Source organism: Hemitrygon akajei, chromosome 2 (assembly GCF_048418815.1).
Source record: "Hemitrygon akajei chromosome 2, sHemAka1.3, whole genome shotgun sequence".
Classification (NCBI taxonomy): Eukaryota; Metazoa; Chordata; class Chondrichthyes; order Myliobatiformes; family Dasyatidae; genus Hemitrygon; species Hemitrygon akajei.
This window is the reverse complement of record NC_133125.1, coordinates 156,142,890-156,158,090: the sequence shown is the minus strand read 5'-3', so window position 1 is coordinate 156,158,090 and position 15,201 is coordinate 156,142,890. Positions and strand designations below refer to the sequence as shown.

The 15,201-nt window shown below is 48.9% G+C and overlaps 1 protein-coding gene across 4 annotated transcripts; it reads left to right on the top strand.

Moving 5' to 3' along the window:
• The first annotated feature begins 3,298 nt into the window (after window positions 1-3,298).
• LOC140717219 (zinc finger and BTB domain-containing protein 43-like) lies at window positions 3,299-14,977 on the top strand. 4 transcript variants are annotated; one of them, XR_012096496.1, is made up of 5 exons: window positions 3,299-3,362; window positions 4,653-4,813; window positions 6,690-7,277; window positions 8,521-14,353; window positions 14,388-14,977. XR_012096496.1 is itself a non-coding variant. In XM_073030547.1 (4 exons), the coding sequence occupies exons 3-4, from the start codon at window positions 6,702-6,704 to the stop codon at window positions 9,352-9,354; spliced, it is 1,410 nt and encodes a 469-aa protein (XP_072886648.1). In that variant the 5' UTR covers window positions 3,299-3,362; window positions 4,653-4,813; window positions 6,690-6,701; the 3' UTR covers window positions 9,355-14,977. The 4 variants fall into 4 exon arrangements, 3 of the variants coding, with proteins under 3 accessions (XP_072886648.1, XP_072886665.1, XP_072886657.1); XM_073030547.1 differs by having other exon boundaries at window positions 8,521-14,977; XM_073030556.1 differs by lacking the exon at window positions 3,299-3,362 and adding an exon at window positions 3,370-3,495 and having other exon boundaries at window positions 8,521-14,977.
• The last annotated feature ends 224 nt before the right edge of the window (window positions 14,978-15,201 follow it).

The window sequence follows — 15,201 nt, the reverse complement described above, 5'->3', positions numbered from 1 at the left end:
TGTAAGCAGAGAATGGAGGGACATGGACATTTTGTAGGCAGAGAATGGAGAGACAAAGACATTGTGTAAGCAGAGAATGGAGGGACGGGACATTGTGTAAGCAGAGAATGGAGAGACAGGGACATTGTGTAAGCAGAGAATGGGGGGACATGGACAATGTGTAGGCAGAGAATGGAGGGACATGGACATTGTGTAGGCAGAGAATGGAGGGACATGAACATTGTGAAGTCAGAGAATGGGGGGACATGGACATTGTGTTGGCAGAAAATGGAGACATTCGAACATTGTGTAGGGTGAATTGAAAGGTTTAGTTAGGTGCACGATTACTAGTTTAATTAGTTCATCACTACACTGTTGACCAAAATACCTGTTCCTGTGCTGTTCCTTTGTTCCAAGATATTTGAGTAGATATTTTGTTTGTTAAGATGAACCCTTGAACTCACAACCTACCTTGTTATGGCCTTACACCTTATTGTCTGCCTGCTCTGCACTTTATTCTGCAATCCGCTATTCTTTTCCCTTGTACTACTTCAATGCGATATTGTAATTAAGTGATCTGTACGGATAGCGTATAAAACAGTTCTTTAATCTACCTTGGTATCTGTGACAATAATAAACCAATTCCATTTCCAGAACCAAAATGTGTAAGGACTTCTCACAGAGGTGCTTTAATCTCTGAATCACAAAGAAAGTCTCCACTTCATAGTGTTGTCCAACATCGAAAGAGAATCTCATCCATCTTAATCATCTATGCCTATCTCATTCACATGCACTTCATCTTTTCCTGTCCAAATGTCTTTTAAATGTTGTACGTACCATGCCCTCTGGCAGCTCATTCCTGACAATCAGCACATTCTGTGTGAAAGATATACCCTTCGATCTTCTCCCCTCGCACCTAAAACCTGTGCCCTCTAGTTTTAAAACTTCCCTAAACCCAGTCTATCCAAACTCCTTTTGCAACTAAATTCTAGGCAACAGCATGGTGAATTTCTTCCGCACTCTTTCTGACATTACTACATGCTTCATGTAGAGCCTGACCAGTGTTTTGTACAGATACAGCATGATGTCCTGACTCTTGTACTCAATGCTTCGATCTACGAAGGCAAGCATGATGGAGGGGGGCTCATTGGTGAGGCATTTGGGCAGGCACTCTGCACCGAGCAGATTCCGCAGCCATGTCCTAGATCTCTGATGTCTGGCTTCCACAACCCTTTGCTCAAAGTACATCTCCCAGTGATGGACAAAATTAACCCGCTAAGGGGACAGAGGAGGCTGCAGCTGCTGGAAACTGGAGCAACAAACAATCCATCTATAGGGAGAAGCGCTGTCGACGTTTTGGGCCGAGATGTCGACAGAGCTTCTCCTTATAGATGCTGCCTGGCCTGCTGTGTTCCACCAGCATTTTGTGTGTGTTGTTTGAATTTCCAGCATCTGCAGATTTCCTCGTGTTTGCTCTGAAGGAGCTTGGTGGGATGAGCAGTGTCTTCAGGGGGAAAGGGAACTGTCAATGTTTCAGGACAAAACATTGCATCAGGACTGGTAGATAATTCTCACTGGTGGGTTTTACGAGGACTCCTTGGCCCCACAGTTAGTGACATATTTGAATAACATCAGTCATTCCCATTGCCCTTTGTAATTCAATTTATCAAGCAGTTGAGACTGTAAAGAATGGCCCTGGCAGAAACTAGAGCATTGGTGACCAGAGCTTCATTATCGTCACACATACATTGAAACATTCAGCAAAATGTGTTGTTTGTGTCAATGGCCAACACAGTCCGAGTATGTGCTGGGGGCAGCCCACAAGTGTTTTCACGTTTCTGACACCTATAGAGCATGCCCACAATTTACAAACCTTAATCTGTACATCCTTAAAGTGTGGGAGGAAACTGGAGCAGCCTGAGAAACCCACATGGTCACAGGGAGAACATAAAACTCCTTACAGACAATGGCAGGAATTGAATCCGGTTTGCTTGCATTATACTACCCGCTGTGCTAGCGCTTGCTGCCAGCGTAATGGTTGGTGTAATGATTTACAGATAACTTGATTTGAAAAGATAATTTTTTGGGGCTCTACATGCCGAGTTATCCCACTAGCCAGTGCTCCTGGTGTCTCTGCTCCAGGAGCTGCCGGTGTCAGCTGATCTTCTACCCAGTTCTGGTGTTGCCCAGGGCTCTGTCTCTGTCTGACACATCCAGGTCTGTCTATCTGGGTGACTGGGAATTTGGTGTCCTGAGCTGCAGCCTCCTCTGTCCCCTTAGCGGGTTAATTTTGTCCATCACTGGGAGATGTACTTTGTGCAAAGGGTTGTTGAAGCCAGACATCAGAGATCTAGGACATGGCTGCGGAATCTGCTCGGTGCAGTGTGCCTGCCCAAATGCCTCACCAATGAGCCCCCCTCCATCTTTGAGCTCCTAGAGTCCACCACTCCTCGTGTCCATCACTTCCAGATTCTATCACTTCCACAGAATGCCATTCCTGGTGTCCGTCACTTCCAGAGTCCGCCACTGTTGATGTTTAACATTCCCAGCGTCCTCAACTCGGGACACCTGAGACATCCCGAACACCTTACCCCAGACTTCCACTGCCTATACTTCTGGTGTCCACCCATCCCAGCACATTGGACTCCAGGGCAATTCACACTGTCTGTCGCTTGTGGTTATGTGGGCTCCCAGTACCTGGTTCTCTTGGATCTCAATGCCTCCTGCTCCGAGTCCAGGAGTCCCCCGAGTGGAGAGCTTTCCTTCCCCCTCCCAATGTCCTGGTGAGCAGGAACTCCACAGCTCAGACAGGGTCTCAAGAGAGCCCCAGTGTTGGGGCTTCTGTTATATATTGCCTCTGGAGCCCAGCAGTCTGGGTCCCGAATCTAGATCTCTGTCCGTCCCTCCCAGTGCCCTGGGATTCTTGGATGCGTAGACTCCCAGTGTCCGCCGCTCTGGAGTCCCAGTGGCTGGACCTCCCGCTCTTCATGTCCAGGAATCTTGGTTTCCGGGACTCCCAGTTCTGGAGGTTCCTATCATCGACGTTCCCAGTACCCGGTCTGGGTCTCCGATTCCAGGGGCTCCTAGTAACCAGGTCTCCCGATACCTGGCCCCGCACAGCGTCCGCTCGGATCCCCTCCCGAGACTCCTGCAGTTCGCCCTCCGGAACGGGACCCTCGTATCGCCTCGCCGGACACTCGGACGGGGCCCCCACCCGGCTCGCAGCTCGCCTGGCCGGACCGGGTCGCCTCTCGACTCTCGGCACGCCCGGGGTCTACTGCCGCTCTCCCGCTCGGTGCCGGCTGGGGGCGCTGCCCTGTCCTCCCGCTGCCCTAATCCGGAGCGGGAGCCTCGGCCGCCGCCAGGCGCAGCCTCCGCCTGCCGTGAGTATCTCAGGGCTCGCCGCCCCCTACCGCGAGTACCACCCCGCCCGGTCCCTCCATCCCCCGCCGTCTCCTCGAGGCCTGGACTGAAGCCTCGGCCTCTGGTAGCAGCCCGCGCCCGAGTTGTAGCACGGTGTGTGGGCCTGAGATCGGGCGACTGGTCGCGGCTTAACAGGCCCGGTCCTCTGCTCCCCTAGCCCGGGCACAGCCGGAAGGAATTACCGTGGGCCAGAGCAGACTCTCTAGGGGCTGAGGATGACAGAGGCCGGGAGAGGGATGGAGGGATGATTAGGTTTAGTCTTGCTGTGCACGGATGTGTGCGTGTGCTACACGGTTGTGGTGGTTGTGGTGGTGGTGGGGGGGGCGTGTGGTCTGCATGTATTTGTGGATCTATATGTTTGTAATGTGTAGAAACATAGACGTTGGTGTGAAGGACAATGCGGATGGTAAAGGAAGTGTGTGTGTACACATGTTTGCTTGCAAGGATATAGTGTGTCTGCATATTCAGGTTTGTCTATGTAAATAAATAGGTATGTGCTACACGTGTTAATGTGTATGTGTGCAAATGTATATGTTAATGTCTACATTCGTGTGTATACACTGTACTAAATGAGTGTCTGCCTAAGTAAGTGCCTACCTCTCTAGACACAGCACCGTATTCTCAGCTGCTTCATAGACCGGAATCTAACTTGGGTCATTTAAATATAGAAAGATAGAATTCAAGAGGGAATTATGGGTTGGAATCTAATCAAATGGTTCTTCTGGTTATGAAATGAATACTAGATAGCTGGGAGTAACCCTGGGACTAACCAGGAAATTTAGTGGGTTTACCTAACCCATGACTCAGTCCCAGGTGTATAATTTATTTGAGTGTTGCAGGGTGTTTATATGTAGAGTAACAGTTGCCAGAGAGTGAGTTACAGGCTGGAATCACATCAATGGGTTTGGTTGGTTTGTATATGGAATAATAGTCACCTGGCTATAATTTAATGGGGAGGTTCAGTGTGTTTAAATATGGAATAACAGTTACTTGGGAGTGAGTTCAGGCTGGAATTGAGTTGAAAAGTTCAGTTGGTCTTAAAGTGTAATGGATCTGGAGAAATGAATATTTAATATACATACAACTATTTAATTAATCCAATATCTAAAGAGCTGGGAACCTTGAACACTTCCAGCTAGTGTTTTTCCTTAAATTGTGTGGGGAAGGAGCTAGGTTTTAGTTTGGGCTCTAGGCTTATGTTGAAGGTGAGCTCTAGATTGTTGGGTTAATTATCTCTCTCTTGTTTTCAGTGCGTGGCTCTGTGGAAAAGACTAACCAAGCCTTCTTAGGTGGAGATGGGGTCGCCTTGACTGGAAACCATTTGCAAACCCAAGTACCTTCACAGAAAGATTTCCTGCCCAATATTCATCCCCTTGACCAGCACCACAGACGGGGTTGTTGCCTGATTGCTGTACGTAGAAATGGTGTCTTTGCTAACTTCCAGAGGTGTATACATTTCAGAGGTACTTGGGAGGCCAGGGAGATGCTGGAGAAGTATTGTTCTTTATACTTTAGGTAACAAGATGAAGCCCAGGCTTAATCTCTATGTACAATCTCAAGAGTAGATAAAACCAGAAACGGTATTTTACCCTCAGCGAGGCTGTCAACTCATTAGTGTAAAATATTGTTTCTTGTCTTATATTCTGGACATCTTGTCCAGGACCTCATTCTCAAGGGAAACAGTGCAAGTATGCATTGTAAATACTGTTGTCTGTGTTACTCCCTGTGTACCTTCAGTGCTGAGCTCCACACTGTTACATATTCCCCTCTATTGATGCTATCTGAATGGCTGAGTTTCTCCAGCATTTTGCATGTGACGCTCGAGGCATCAGTCCATTAATTCTAAATTGGTTACTATTGTGTAGGCACTGTAAGTACTTGCCCAAACAACAGGAGCTGCTATACGAAGCTGGGTATTCTCAGCAGTGGCTCACCTAATTCGCAATAAACCTCCACATTGTCAACAAAGCGGGTGAATCCTCTCATGTTCCTGCCTGGATCCAGATCTGGGGTCCCTGCTGCAGTACCGCCTACTGATTGGCGTTTGATAGTGTCGGTGAAGCGGATGGCTCTCTGCTCCTTTCACACTGATTCCAACCTCGTCATCAAGCCTGCAGACCAGGATGTCTTCATGTTTGTTGCTTAGGGGATCAGCGGATAAGGAGCAGTGGTGGGAGGAAACAATCCACTGTGCTTCAGTGGGGTGAGGTCCTCTCCTGTTCCCACTGGAGATGGGAAAAGGGAATGAATCCACTCATTAGGAACCCAAGTGTGATGCTGGCTTTAAACTTCATTCACTAGCGCGTGGTTGCACTGGAGAGGACATTCAGCAGGATGTTGCTGGGACTGGAGGACTTCGGTCCTGTGAGGAGAGAATAGGCTAAGCTTGTTTTCGGAGCAAAGGGAGCTGAGGGGTGACCTGACAAAAAGCATATAAGATTATGAGAAGTATAGATGCAGTAGGATAGAATCTCTTTCAAGTGGTGGGATTATTAAGAACAGGAGGATGTAGGAGAAGGGAGTTTTAAAGGGTTGATATCTGGCATGCACTACCAGAGGAGGTCATGGAGTAATGCAGGCCCTTCAGCCCATCTTATCCATACCGACAAAGTTCACTACCAGAGTATGTCCACTTTGTCTGTTTTTGGCTCTAATCCTTCTAAACCCTTTCTGTCTCTGTACCTGTCCAAGTGATAATTATTTAAATTTATTGATGTCATAGATGTAGATCTGCAGAGTATAAATACTTCTAAAATTAACTTTTTTCAGCAGCAGTGCTATATGTTGCTAGATGAGGTGAAATGTAAATTAGCATAATTTGTACATAACGTGCATGTGTGTAGCTGTACCTGGGGTGGTGCAGACAGACGTCATTCCTACGCTTAAGAGGTATTTAAACAGACTCTTCGGCTAGGCACAGAAGGACGCAGACCTCATGAGGGTGAGTGAGATCGGTGTAGCTGAGAAGGAGACCAGCATGGATGCCATGGGCCGAAAGGCCTGTTTCTGTGCTGCTGGAGCTCAGCGGGCCGAATGGAGATTCAACAGCTCAGGTCTCGACCGGAAATGCTGACTGCCCTCTTCCCTCTACAGGTGCTGCTCGACCTGCTGAGTCTCTCCAATGCTTTACTTGTGACTCCAGATTCTGGTGTCTGCAGCCTCCCCTGACACGAGGTTGGTGTGGGGCTCAGCGTAGGGATCCCTCCTCCTCATTTCCTCGTGCTAAATTGTGTCCTGTGTCTTTTTTCTCCTCTACCACACTCCCACCACCCCATTCCGACTTGCAGCAGCCAGGAGCCATGGAGGCAGGAAGCAATGTGCTGTACGTGGAGTTCCCCAACTTTGGTAACAACCTGCTGGAGAGCCTGAACCAGCAGCGGATGGAGGGCAAGTTCTGCGACATCTCCATCCACGTGCAGGGCAAGGTGTTCAAGGCTCACCGGGCGGTGCTGGCTGCCTCCTCGCCCTACTTCCACGACCAGGTGCTATTCCGCAATGCCAGCCGCCTGGTGCTGCCGGGAGTGATGGACTCGCGGGCCTTTGAGAGCATCCTGGCCTCCTGCTACGCCGGCCGGCTGGCGGTGCTGCCGGCCGACATCGTCAGCTACCTGACGGTGGGAAGCTTCCTGCAGATGTGGCACGTGGTGGACAAGTGCACGGAGCTGCTGCGGGAGAGCCAGCCGCTGACGCCCACCCCCACCCCCAGCTGCCAGCGCCCCTGCCGCCCCGCTGACAGCCAGTCGCCCAGCAGCAGCAACTACTTCAGCCCCCGCGAGGCGGCGGAGGCCAGGCCTGAGGCTGAGGAGGTGACCATTAAGGTGGACGAGGGGGCGGAGGGAGGGGAGGAGGAGGAGGAAGATGAGGACGAGGAGGAGGTAGGTGGAACGGGGAACAGAGAGGGGGCCTATGGCACGCCGTCTGTTCCAAAGTAAACCAGCTGCATATGCTCCATGTCCTTCCTCACCCGGTGTATTCCTGCGTGTCTGTTTAATAAATGCCTCTGTCGTATCTGCTTCCACTGCCACCTCTAGCAGTGCATTCCAGGCACCCACCTCCCTCTGTGACATCCCCTTTGAACCTCTCCCTCCCCCACCTTAATCCTGTGCTCTCTATACTGTAGGAGAAAAAGAGTCTAACCAGGCCCCTCATCTCAGCCTCTTGCAATTTTATAAACGTCCTATCACATCTCCTCTCAGACTCTAATGCTTTAGAGAAAACAATCCAGTTTGTTGGACCTCCCTTTCCAGCTCACAATGCAGTCAGGATCCTGGTAAACCTTTAGAACACAATGTAGTCAGCATCCTGGAAAAAACCTCTTTCTGGCTCACAGTGGAGGCTGCATCTTGGTAATCCTTTTCTGCACCTTTCCGCAGACTCCATATCCTTCCTATAACGGGGCAAACCAGAATTACAGACAAGAATCCCAAGCGCAGCCTAACCAGGGTTTTGTACTTCCGCAACATGACTTCCTGACTCTTGTACTTTAAGCCCCTAGTGATGAAGGCAAGCATGCCATATGCCTTCTTTACCACTCTGTCTATTTGTGTTACCATTTTTAGGGAAATATGGATTTGGACAGCAAGATTTCTCTGTTCAACAATGCTGTTCAGCGCTGTATAATTTCCCCTTATATTTGACCTTCCAGCATTCAGCAGTGCACTGCTGCCTGTATTAAACCCCATCTGCTATTTCCCCGCACATAATAGTTCTATATCCTTTCATGACCTTTGTCGCTGCCCACAGCTCCTCTCATTTTTGTGTCATCTGCAAACATGCTAATCAATCTGTCTACATTTTGCCCAAGATACAAACAACAGAGCACCGATCTCCGCAGAGGACTAGTCACGGATCGCCAGTCAGAATAACAGGCTTGTTATTTTTACACTCCCTGATCCTTGCGCTCAAACTTTTCAACTCTTGTGCTTAAATTTTCTGATCATAGCACTCCAACCTCTGTGCTCTCTGGCTAATTGTGCTCTTTCTTGTATAATTTTGTACTGTTTATGTTTTTCCTGTGACAGTTGTCTCTGATGTGATAGGCCTGAGATGCCGCTGCAAGTTGAGTCTCGCATTGCACCCGTACAGACCTGACTTGACTTTGACTTCCTTACACCGCAGGTGGAGGATGAGGAGGAGGAGGAGGACGAGGTGGACAAAGCCAAGGAGCTGGAGCAGAAGGTCACCAGCAACCACGGAGCAGAGGGGACGGGGGAAGGAGGGCTGGCTGACAGCCTCTTCCAGCCGCCGGCAGGCCCAGCACAGCCGCCGCCCTCACGCTGGGTCCTGGTCAAGAAGGAGAAGCCGGAGGAGGACCTGGTGCTGACCTGCGAGGAGGATGAGCACCATTTCGTGAAGACGGCGGGCTGCCGGCGGGCCGAGCCCCAGCCGCTCAGCATCAGCGACGTCTGCACCCTGGCCGGACCTGAGCTGCTGGCTGCCGCCGAGGAGCCTTCCTTCGAGGAGCCGGGCGACCTGTGTGGCTCCTCCGAGGAGTTCACCTACGAAGGAACGGATGGGGGCAGCCCCCGGGGCGGGGGAGGTGACGGAGGCGGTGGAGGAGGAGGTGGCGGAGGCCGCTGCTCTCGGCCGGGTGCCGGGGGCCCGCCTGGGGGCTGCTGGCCCCAGGGCGACACTCGGCACGGTGCGGCCGGGGGCGGAGGGGGAGCGGGTTCCGGGGGCAAGATGTTTGCCTGTCACTGCGGCAAGGCGTTCACCCACCGGAGCCAGCGCGACCGGCACATCAACATGCACCTCAACCTGCGGCCCTTCGGCTGCACCATCTGCGGCAAGAAGTTCAAGATGAAGCACCACCTGGTGGAGCACATGAAGATCCACACCGGCCTCAAGCCCTTCGAGTGCCACGTCTGCGGCAAGAAGTTCATGTGGCGGGACAGTTTCCTGCGGCACCGGGCCGCCTGTGAGAAACTACAGCGGGCCACCGCCCTCCCATAAAAGTGGGAGGCCGTCCCTCCCCTCACCTCCCTCCCACCATGAGAGGGGTACTTCCATTCCCTCCCACCCTGCCCCATTCCACCCAGTCATTGTAAAGAAGACCCCCTCCCCTGAAAGGTGGTCCTTCACCTCACCGCTCCCCTCGTCCGCTGGGCGTGGCGAGGAGGGGGTGGCGAGTTGGGTGTTGTTTGAGCTGGCTCAGCCCCCCTGGCTGGCCAGTTCCCTTGGTTTCCTGGTGACGGTCAGCATCTGCCGACACTCCAGCCTGCCTGGATCGGGGGCTGGTGTACAGAGAGAGGGAACAGAAACAGCAAACTGTGAAGATTCAGCAGGTCAGGCAGCGGCTGTGGAAGCCGAGGGGCAGCTGCTGTTGTGGGTCGAGACCCTGCATGGTGATTACCCTCCACTGGAAATGCCGACTGCCCCTCTGCCTTTACAGATGCTGCCTGACCCGCTGAGACTTGGCAGCTTGTTTTATTTTTGTTGATGGTGTAGCTGTCGATCCAATCACTGCCACAGTACATTTTGGATTCGGTGTGGAGGAGGTCAGTGCCGTGGTTTCATTAGTCGCTCCCCCAAAATGTTGGGCATTTGGAGAGAGTGAAGGAAGCTCCTTCTACCATTGTTCCTTAAAGTTTTATCTCCCGTTACCATTAAAGACCACTTTCAGGGCTAAAAGCGTTATGGGATTGACTGGCAGCTCTTTCAGGGGGCTGACACAGCTGGAATGGGCCAAATGTCCTCCCTGGCTGCTGTGTTGTTCTGTTGGAAGGCTTTCTACCTGAGCTACTCATGGAAAAGCTGATTTGGCATGTGTTTTAACACACAAAATGCTGGAGGAACTCAGCAGGTCAGGCAGCATCTGTGGAGAGGAGTAAAGGGTTAATAGTTTGAGCCATGCCCCTTTATTAGCACTGGAAAGGAAGGGGTAAGATACCAGAATAAGGTGGGGGGAGGGGAAGGAGTACAAACTGGAAGGTAATAGCTGAAGCCACAGTCCATTCTATCAGATACCTTCTTTTTTGGCAGTTTACCTTTCTACCTATCACCTCCCACCTTCTTGCATTATCCCCCTCCCTCGCTCCCCTACCTTCCCTCTCACCTGGCTTCACTTATCACATTCCAGCTTGTACTCCTCCCCCTCCCTTCTTATTCTGGGTTCTGCCCTTCCTTTCCAGTACTGACAAAGGGTCTCGGCCCAACACACCAACTTTTTATTCCCTCCACAGATGCTGCCTGCTTTGCTGTGTTCCTCAAACATTTTGTGTGTGTGTGTGTGTTACCCTGGATTTCCAGTATCTGCAGAACATCTTGTGTTTGGAATGCAGTTTTATATCCAACAGTGTTTACTGTCAGGTCAGGCTGGCATTGTCTCATTCTCTGGAGGTGGATGGGTTATTATTGCTTTCATTGTGTCTTTGGTTTCTTCTTCCACCAACTATCCCATAGCTCTGGCTGTACATAGTTTTAACACAGTAGATAAATTAATCTGTCTGCAAAAACAACAGCTTTCCTATCTACTTTGTAAAGGTACCGTCATTTATAGATGCTCTGCTTTCATGAGGTGACTGACTGAGGGCCTGAAACTGCAGTTTCTGGTGCTCCATCTGTCAGTGTTACCCATTGCTGCCTTTCTCTGTGGGGGCCATTTTCCAGACGTTTGCTGAGCCATTGTTTGGTCAGACGTGTTCACCAACATGATCAGACTGACAGGCATGGCATTACATGTTGAAGGAATGTAAAATATTGCTGGTTATATTAATCAGTAATTGAAAATACCTATTTTTATTCCCCTCAGTCATACTCTCACAGATTGCAATTCCCATCCTCAGAGGAAGCGTTGGGATTCCTGACTTCTGAGTTAGTCGGATATCTGGGAACTAAGCCACCTGTTGTAGAATTCGGAGCAAGAAACAAGCCTCTGGTAGAGCCCCGTGGGTCAGGGAGGAAAATGGATAGTCAGTGTCCTATCCCGATGAAGGGTCTCGATCCAAAGCACAATTGTTGGTTTTTCTCTACAGATGTTGCCCGACCCGCAGAGTTGTTCCTCTGCCATTCTGTTTGTTGCACTGGAAAGTTAATGGCAGTTCACACCAAATGACTTGTATTTGTGCTTCTGTTAGGGCACCGGCAACCTTCAGGGAATTTAGAGACCGTCTTTGTGTGCTTTGACATGTGCGCGTTTGCCAATATCCACACTAGCACCCTGGATCATGGAGAAACAGAGGAACTGTGATCTACATCACTTGGCAGAGAGAATGAACGGGAATTAAGGCCTTACAGGACGATTAACTGCTGTACACACATTACAGAAAGCACTGAAGCCTCCACTGCCTATGACCTGCACATGAGTATAACTTCAAAATGTACGTTTGAGAAGGAAACACTTTCAAGGTTCTGGCAGAAGGATTAGACAGTTCTTTCTAAAAGACTGCTGGGCCAACTTAGTTTTATGGCCTCCCTACGTTTTTGAATTGTGGAATGGATTGACAGGATTTCAAATGCGAGGTTTGGTTTTTGCAGTTCTTACTGGAGTGATAGATTGACTTTAGAATTTGCTCTAGAATAATTGTTTAAACCTATTATGCAGTTTTGTGTATTTTAGGTGTGTGTGAGAGACTGTGTGTTTATGTATGTCTATATTTATATTGTTATACAGCAAAGAAATAGGCTATCTGGCCTTTAAAAACACCTATCAAGTTTCTACCCCTTCGTGTTCTGTTCTTTTGAAAGCATCTAATCTCTGTCACATCCACTTCCAGTAACGGTGAATTCCATATCCTGACCACTTTCCCCTTAATTTTTGGTTGGATATCACCAGCCACCAGTTTGGGATTCTGTCACTGGTGGGAACGTACCACGTCTGTCGCAACTCAGTCAGAATTTGGAAGACACCGATCTGGTCACTGCTCTCTTTTTCTAAAGAGTAAAGTTCCAGTCACTTCTCATCACTCTAAAATTTTCAGCATTATCATTGCATGTTTTTGAAAATATGTTCTTGCTGTTTTGCTGTCCTTTCTGAAGTGAAGACTACCATGATCCTTTACAAGTTTAACATAACTTCTGAATTTCCTTGGTTTGCACATTTAATTGTTTGGCTGACTTTGGCGTAGTTTTTAATAGCTGGCCCTGTTGTATCCTCTCTGTTCTTCTGCCCTGCTCAGTTTTATTTTCTACAGAGACGGTGATGTTTTCTCTTCCAAAGTTCACACCCTCATATTTAAATGTTTATTTTCTTCATCGCTGGTATTCAGGTTTTCTGCGTGTATTGTGCGCATTGAATTGCAGAATGTAAAACAGGGTAAATGTCCACATTTGTATGTGTGTTTATGTAGATATCAATAGAAGTGTACATATATATTGTGTGTTTGTGGATAAAGGTGTAAATATGCATAATATGCAAACTAAAATGTTGTGTATTTGTGAAGCCAAACACTAAATGGCCAGAAGAGATTGTATCGGAGAAGTTATTTGGACTATTTTTACTCTGATAGTAAGCCAAGAAATCTGAGCTCTGATCTCTGATCAGTGTGGCTTGGCTAGGGCAGGGTCAGTTGCCATAATCAGGCAGGGTCCACTGGGGCTATATGTTGGTCGCGCTTTCCACATGCAGTCACTATCAGGGGTTCCTGCTTATAGGTGCTGGTGTGGAGATATTAGGGGCATTTCACGTCTAACCCCTCCTGTGGCAACTCTCAAGGTGAGGAAGCCCACCCATTCCACACCCCCCTTACTCTGGGCTCATGTTATGAAGTGACTAGAGTACCTGGTCTTCGTGTTGTCTGAATCCTTGGAAGGCCACCCTGTGAGGCTTAGAGCTGGTCTCTATGGTGAGGTCAGTAAGTAATGACAGTGGAAAATTGTGGCTTGATTCAGTAGGGGTGGGGGGGGGGGGGGACATCCTGAGGGGCCTCCAGTGTCACAGGATGGATGGGAACTGAAGTTCTGGCATCCTTGTTAAGCAGGATTGGAAAGGCTTCGTGTTTACAGAAGAGGGGAGCAACTCATGGTCTCTGGAATCAGGCATTCATGGTATCCACTACCCGTTATAGCACAACTGAACGTGGATCTTGTGCACTGCTGATCTTGATTTAACCTGAGAGTTTAGTGGTGGTGAACGCACTCTGTGTCTCACCGTTGCTTGTGTGTGTGTGCGACACACCAGGCACAGTGGGAGACTCGTCATAGTGTGACTACTTTATGACCGTGGGACTGGGATATGGGATGAAGGTAACCCCAAATCGTAATGGGCCAGGTTCTCCACATCGTCGACCCATTAGACTGGCTGGGAAATTTCAATTAATTCACTGCTCTTTATCTAGAATGTAAAGTGCATTAAACATGGAGGTGCAGTGGCTCAGCGGGTAGAACCGCTGCCTCACAAGCTCCAGAGTCTCAGCTTCAATCCTGACCACCATTATCTGTGTGGAGTTTGCATCTTCTCCCTGGTGCTCCAGTTTCCTCCTGCATCCCATCCCCATGTGCTTCGGTGGGTTAAGCGGCTGCTGGGAATTGTCTACTCACGTGTAAGGTGATGGGTAGAATTTCTGGGCTGTGGAAGTCGATGGGAATGTAGGGAGAATAAAATGGGATCTGTGTGAATGGGTATTTCGTGGAAGGGACTTGATGGGCCAAACAACCTGTTTCTATGCTGCATGACTGACTCACTCATGTTCTCTATGTCCGATTGGCACAGGTGATTGACTTGTATCTGCCCTTTGAAATGCCCCAGCAAGGCTTATCCCAACACTAGCATCTATTCAGGATCCATTGTGAGTACTGTTTGTGGACTACCACTGTGTGATACTGCAGTCACATTGAGTAGTGTCTGTGCACTATCACCATGGTTACAGTGAGTAGTGTCTGTGCAGTATCACCATGGTCACAGTGAGTAGTGTCTGTGCACTATCACCATAGTCACAGTGAATAGTGTCTGCACTATCACCGTGTGACACCAGCCACAGTGAGTAGTGTCTGTGCACTATCACCGTGGTCACAAGTGAGTAGTGTGTGCACTATCACCATGGTCACAGTGAGTAGTGTCTGCACTATCACTGTGTGACACCAGTCACAGTGAGTAGTGTCTGTGTGACACTGTAGTCAAAGTGTGAATACTTGCTGTCCACCACCACCATTTGCCATTTTAGTCACAGTGTGAGATGAGGCCATATTGTGATCTAACTGTGCCCTGACCCTGTGCTGGTTACAGATGACCCTTTGACATACCGCTGTTAGTAATCATTGTTCTGATCCCAGCCATGTCAGTGTGTGAGTGTGTCCTAGTAACATCCTGTAGTCCACCATGACGAGCTACAGTATTGTGTTGTAACATAATAGGTATTGTCAGCTGTGGGTGGAGGGAGACATGTTTCCAACAAGTGACATTATTGTTGATTACTTAGTGCCTATTTGGAACCCAAAAATAAGTAAGGTTGTAAGACAACTAGAAATGGACCTTTTTAGTTAGCGGTGTAATTGCCTGCGTATAAATTAATTATTAGCTTTGTTGTAATATCTTAGTACTCTAACTGGATTTGTACAAAGTTTTTAAAATAAATTGAAATATGGTTATATTGCCTGTGATGGAAATATTAAATAAAAATGTGAGCAGCCTGTTTTAAAATTTGTGGGGTTTTCTTTAGCAACATTGTAAACGTTAGCAATGCTTGATTGAAAATTTGTCCCTCCTTTTTTCCCTCACAGCTGGGCAATTTAGTGATGGGATCTTCATGAACCTGGCCTGCATCTTTGACCTATGCCTTGTGGTGCTGAATCCCTGTTGCATTCTTAGCCCTGCCTGGCCCCTAAACCAGTCCGGGACCCAACAGAGCCCTGAACCAAACTTAT